Raw genomic sequence first — 6,040 nt, 5'->3', positions numbered from 1 at the left:
GAACCGTGGTCCCTGTGCTTTGACAAGCTTGTTCTAAGTAGGTGCCTTAGACCACCGAGCCATCTCTCCAGCCCCACTACATCAAAATAGTAGGAAATTTAAAATTGGTACATTGTATAAAATAATTAAAATGAATTTTCATTGAAAAAGTTAATTTATAAGACTGCAAAAAAACACTAAAAGAATACAAGCTGTAGTAAAAATTCCTTAATGCAAACCAGTAAATTCATGTGACCGTAGCACTGAAAAAAAAAAAGTTTAGAAATCAAGAAAAACATTTGAGAATAGAAAACAGGATCACAGGAAATCACTCACTTGGGTCCTTTACAACAAAATTGTCAGCAAAAATGACTGGCAAATAGGATCCTATTATCTTTAACTCTCACCTTCTGAATCTGTACAGCTAACTCTCTTGTTGGAGCCAAGATCAAAGCCTGGGTTTCTCGAACCTGGTGAATAATCAGAAAAGAGGATTCTCAGTATTTTCAAGGTGAACTGCAGTAACTCATAGCTAGAGCTACTTTAAATATTACCCTTATTAACTGCACTTCAAATTTCCAATGGGTATAAGCAAACTTTAGTGTTACTTACATTGCAAATCCAATGCAACAAACAATAGGATTCTCAAGTGCAGACAAGAATTTCCCCTAACTTAAAAACCTTCTAAAAGGCATTTATGACAGACACTAGTTAGTTCAGATATTAGTATGTAATAGATACACCCACCCCTCCCCACCCCAGTCCAGGCTAGTGTGGTGGTGCACACCTATAATCCCAGTGCTGGGGGTGCTGAAAACAGGAGGATCACTACAAGTCTGAGCTGTGCAGTGAGACCCTGTAGCAAATACATTCTTAAAAATGCTCAGTTAGTACAAGTACAGAATTTTAAACACTACACTCTTCGAACACCAGTACTGCCAAAGAAAAAGCGCGAGGACTGAGGAGCACTTGTTTGAGAGGGGCAAATCACCTGAATATCCAAACACTGGAGGACTGAAATGCTGAAGGTGGCCGTCTTGCCTGTGCCAGACTGAGACCTGTCAAGAAAGCAGAGAAGTGGGACTTGAGAGGAAGGCGCAGGCACGCTTCTCCTTCCTGTGACCCTCCCAGCAACACTCAAGGGCCTGGCTCCAGAAGCACTGGCAGTTTCTTCTAAGTAGATGCTCCTCCCTCGTACCAGCACCCACGAGGAAACAGGGCGCAAGCACAGTGCCCAACATCTACATTCTATAGGTGATTAGGCAGTAAATGTGGCATCTCCACTGGACATCAGAACTGCAGAATTCAGAGCTTTAACAAGTGCTTTATAGGTGATAGGAAAACAGAAATCTGGCCAGGTGTGGTGGTGCTAGCCTGCAATGCCAGCACTCAGGAGGCTGAGGCAGGAGGATCACTGTGAGCTCAAAGCCAGCCTGAACTCCATAGCAAAACCCTATCTCATAAAGAAGAAAACACCTCGGCCTGCTGCTGGGATGCACTGAGAAGGCAATTGAGACTGGGCATGGTGGCGTGTGCTTATAGTCCCAGCTCTTGGGAGGCTGTAAACAGGTGGATCACTATGACTCCGATCTACGCAATGAGACCCTGAATACCATATAGACCCTAACCCTAAAAAAAAAAAAAGAACAAAACAATACAAAACAAAACAAAAAAAGAGATATACCTTTAAATAGAATTTTTTTCTGGGCCAGGGAGATAGCTCAGTAGAATAAGCGCCTGCCTGGCAAGCACAGGATCCTGAGTTCAATCCCCCGTACCATAAAAAACAAAAAACACACACACACAAAATCTGTTTTCTGAGATTTTTTTGTTTTGCTTTTTTTTTTGGAGGGGGGGTAGAGGGGGAGTAGGTACCAGGAATCAAACTCAGGACCTAATGCTTGCCAAACAGCCACTGAGCCAACGAGCTAAATTCCTGCCCTATCATTTTCTGAGATTTGGAACAAAAAACATCGTCCAAGAAATGTAATAGGTAAATTTTAAAAATATAAGACAAATAGGTCTAGCGGTGCAGCTCACTGGTAAAGTGCCTACCTAGCATGTACAAGACCCTGGGTTCCATTCTTAGCACAGCAAAAAAAAAAAAAAAAAAAAGGGAAAAAAGAAAGGGCAAGAGAATGAGGGGGCAGGGTGGTACACATCTGTAACCTCAGCACTTAGGGAGGCTGAGGTAGGATGATCACAAGTTTGAGTCCCACATGGGCAACTTAGCCAGATGCTATCTCAACAGTTAAAAAACTGAAAGAGCTGGGAGTGGATCTCAGTTGGTACAGAACCCCTAAATTCAACCTTTAGTACTACGAAACACAATAAAACTAAAGTCCTGGGTGAACGTGAAGAAGTGGTAACCAATGTATACATAACTAACATTATTCTGCTACACTGTCACTGAGCACACATCCCTACATCCCTAAGTCTTGAACTAGCTACACAAACCAACTTACTGTGCAATGACATCTCTCCCTTTAATGATCTGCTTGATAGCTCGCTGCTGGATTGCTGATGGCTTTTCAAAACCTGCAGGCAACAAACAATGCGCTCTTACCACTGTGATAGCATTAAACCTGCTCTTCCAGGACACAGAGGATGGGCTGTAAATGGCCAAGCTCTGCGAACCCACATCCTAGCCTAACTCACACAGAAAGCACTCAAGACACAAGAGCCCAGTGGCTCTTTATTCTGACTAGAGTGGGCATTATCTATAAAGACAAGAATCTCTACACAAGGTGCATCATGTTTAGAATATAAAGACTCTAGTTCTATTTTAAAAAAGAAAAAAGAAATTTAGGGGTGTGCAGTATCTGGAAGCAGACACCAAAAATTTGCTGGTGGTTACTACTGGAGTGTCACATGACAGGGACACCACTTTTTACTCTATTTTTGTGTCCTGACTGCGCTACAAATGGCTTTTTTTTTTTTTTTTTGCAAAACCGGGGATTGAACTCAGATCCTGGCGTTTGCCCTTCAAGCGCTTATCCTACTGAGCCACCTCCCCGGCCCCCCATATGGCTTTTTAAAATTACTTTGTAAACTTAAAAAAAGAAAATAAATCTAGTAGCACTATAGTCACTGCTCTTTCCTTGCTAGCATGAAAAATGCTGGGCTGTCCAGCTCTACAGAATATTCAACTTGCACAGGTGGGGAGTCTAGCACTGCCCTCCCATTTGGAGGCAACTATCGTAACCACAGTACCACTTCTGCTGCCCAGCAAGCACTACCAAGGAACGAGGCTATTCTGAAGGTCTAAAAAAGTATTTTTCAAGTAGGCAAATAAAATTTTATGAGTATAAACTGTCAGTTATTTTGTAGACTTTTAAAATAAGGTCTAATTTCCCATTTCAACACAAAAGCATATATAACCGATGACTTAAACTCCACAAGCACTGGACAGGCGGCACCCAGTTTTGAGGCATTCTTTCCCTGTCAACCCTCAGCAACTTTTCACTGGCTAAACTGTCCTGACACCAAGAACTGTTGGATAAGGCGCTTCCCAGTCCCAGGCACTGAACAACCTCAGATGCCTGTATTCCCATCTATACATTTTCAATTACAATCTTGCCTGGGATCTACACTGGAATGGATAGCTGTCTCCCCAACACCACCACAGACCTTCGAACAGACCAACACAGAACTCCCAATGTTACTTTCCTCCACTACTTCCTGCTAAGCAGCACTGCCCACCAGATTACTCAAGGTACCCCAAATTCAGACTCTTAGTCCTCCTTCCTCTGTGGTTCCCATTCAGCTCATCAGCCAATTCCTCCTTGGATCATCTCTTCTCTGACCAGCTCAAAAGCCTCCCAACTCATCTCCCTCCCTGCCTCACCTCACCCTAAACACCGACACCACAATAACCCTTGAATCTGTAAGTCTAATCCTATCACTGTGCTGTTTTAAACTCTTCACCGTTTTCCTACTGCACTTAGAAATGAACTGCAAAACCTTTTATCACTATCTCACCAAATTGGCCACTGTGCTTGCAGACGGAATTTCTTTACGCTACTGGAACACAGTCGGTTGAAGGCCACAAGGCCCAAGCGCCAGCTGTTCCCTACCCCTTGAATGCTTTTCATTTTTCTCATCATCTCAACGTGATCGTTCCTCCTTGGGGAGCCCTTCCCTATCTTTTGTGGTTCTCTCCTGCCCAAATCCTATTCTACAAGCAACCAACCACTTCACGTTTTTCATACCAACTGCCGCTGCCTGAAGCACCCGTGGCTTTATAGCGCCCCTCTCTCTCCCACCCAAAGGCACGATCCTGACACAGCTACACCACCGGGGCGCCTCGCAAGTACAAAACGCTTCTACCCGCGAATGACTCCAGGGCGCCGCCAACGCCTCGCTGTACACCGGTCACCCGGACACGAACCAGGTGCAGCGACCGGGTTCCAGGAGCTGGGATCGCACGTCATCGGCGCCCGAGCCACAGCCCGGATGCCGCGCCGGCGCGTCGCCAGTCCCCCCGCTGGGTACCCGCCCGCGCCCCGCGGCCCGCATCCCGCGGCCTCCGACCCGCGCTCCCCGACCGTAGGCGTAGATGCCGCGCAGCAGGTCCTCCCGGAGCCCCATGGTGTCGAAGGTGGGGGTCACATCCACCTCCTCGCTGGTCTCGAACTCCACTTTGGTCATGTCCTCTTCTTTGAGCAACCGCTTCCGTGCCGAACCCGAGGTCGCCATCGTGGCCGTGGCCGCCATGATCACGACTCGGTTGAAAAGCTAGCGCGCACCGCAGTTGGAAGCGGAAGTAGGCCTCGCCACGGACGCCGCCGAGAGGAAGTGACGCAAACACGCGAGAGTGTAAAACGAGTGGGCTCGCCGACGACCTGCGTCAGGGCCACGCCCCTGGGGGGGCGGGGCGTTCCTAAATCTGCGAATGAGAAAGGGAGTGTTGAAGTTCTCGCGTCCTGTGGAACTCCCGCGGGATTTCATTAAGAGCGGGCCCTCCCACATCCTTATTTAAGTTTGGCTGCTGCGCGTGGTGGGTGTAGGTTGTGAGGAATGCTGTCCCGTTTTGTTGTAGGTGGGCTGTTGTGGCTGGACTTAGCGCTCCAAGTGACGAAAATGGGGGTTCCCCGAAACCGGCGGCGGGTGAGCGACGATGCCTGTCACGCACGGGACCTACGCGGCTCTGCGTCCGCGCCGAGCCCCGAGGCGCGCCAACCGACGCAGCTGCGTAAACTCGCAACGCGGGCCCGGCGCTCGCCCCTTGCTCCGCGACGCTGGCTTCCCGGAGCCGCTTCGAGAAGTCGGAGTGGGCTGCGGGGCTGTGCGTGAGCTCGAATTGGGTCTGCTGCTTTCGAGTTTGTCATCTTCCAGGTGTGGGACACCACGCCCGCGTCCTAAAGTATCTTTTCACTCGTCGACGTCCTTGAAACGCAGTTCACTTTGGAGAATCATGTTTTGAGAAAGTTATAGAGGACAAGGGCCAGCTTGGTCCTTTCATACTGCTGACCTGACTCTCTATATCTGACTCCATCCCTCTCTGTGTCTGTGCGTGTCTCTGTCAGTCTTTTTTTTTTTACTTTTTTTTTTTTAACCTTTGTGTCAAGAGCTGACTTTCAATATATCACGGCAAGAGAGCTACTGTACGAGACCCCGACCCAGAAACAGGTGGTCAGTCTTATATGATGGGGCCTTCTGCGGCTAAGCAGGTGACTACCCCTGTGCCGCCCTAGGGGGATCAAGCTCAGGACCTTTGCACCTGCCACGCAGGCGCTTATGCCACTGAGCTATATCCCTAGCTCCGTGTGCAGGGGTTCTTGAGAGTCCTCATTTTGCAACAGTTTCGTCAAAACGTGATCAACGTTTTATGGAGAAACCTCGGGTTGCAGTATGGCAAACAAGTAAGCATGTCTTCTCAGGGAACAAAGCTCCCATCCTGGCAGCAGAATTTGTTCTGATAAACACGCCGGAGGAGGATGCCACTGTTAATCAGAATACTAAATAGCCAAGTATGAGATGAAGTGCCTGTAATCCCAGCGTTAAGGTAGGATGAGGCAGGAGGATCAAAAGTTCAAGTTGTTGGGGCTGGTGAGATGGC

General features: G+C 47.8%; 2 protein-coding genes across 4 annotated transcripts in view; one reads left to right on the top strand and one right to left on the bottom strand.

The window, feature by feature from the left end:
* The window catches only part of Eif4a3 (eukaryotic translation initiation factor 4A3), a 10,602-nt gene extending 5,824 nt beyond the window's left edge, over nucleotides 1–4,778 (bottom strand). The window contains exons 1-4 of the mRNA XM_004639567.2: nucleotides 4,527–4,778; nucleotides 2,445–2,517; nucleotides 971–1,037; nucleotides 387–449 (exon numbers count right to left, since the gene is read on the bottom strand). Coding sequence (XP_004639624.1) covers nucleotides 387–449; nucleotides 971–1,037; nucleotides 2,445–2,517; nucleotides 4,527–4,695 — 372 coding nt within the window. The 5' untranslated portion in view covers nucleotides 4,696–4,778. The remainder of the gene's footprint in view (nucleotides 1–386; nucleotides 450–970; nucleotides 1,038–2,444; nucleotides 2,518–4,526) is intronic.
* Nucleotides 4,779–4,924: 146 nt separating this feature from the next.
* Nucleotides 4,925–6,040, top strand: part of Card14 (caspase recruitment domain family member 14) — a 40,690-nt gene continuing 39,574 nt past the window's right edge. For all 3 annotated transcript variants that reach the window (XM_023699227.1, XM_023699229.1, XM_023699228.1), the window contains exon 1: nucleotides 4,925–5,088. In XM_023699227.1, the coding sequence (XP_023554995.1) occupies nucleotides 4,999–5,088 (90 nt within the window). In that variant the 5' untranslated portion in view covers nucleotides 4,925–4,998. The remainder of the gene's footprint in view (nucleotides 5,089–6,040) is intronic.

Source organism: Octodon degus, unplaced genomic scaffold (assembly GCF_000260255.1).
Source record: "Octodon degus isolate 3935 unplaced genomic scaffold, OctDeg1.0 scaffold00112, whole genome shotgun sequence".
Classification (NCBI taxonomy): domain Eukaryota; kingdom Metazoa; phylum Chordata; class Mammalia; order Rodentia; family Octodontidae; genus Octodon; species Octodon degus.
The sequence above is the reverse complement of the archived record's forward strand: the minus strand, read 5'-3'. Positions and strand labels throughout refer to the sequence as shown.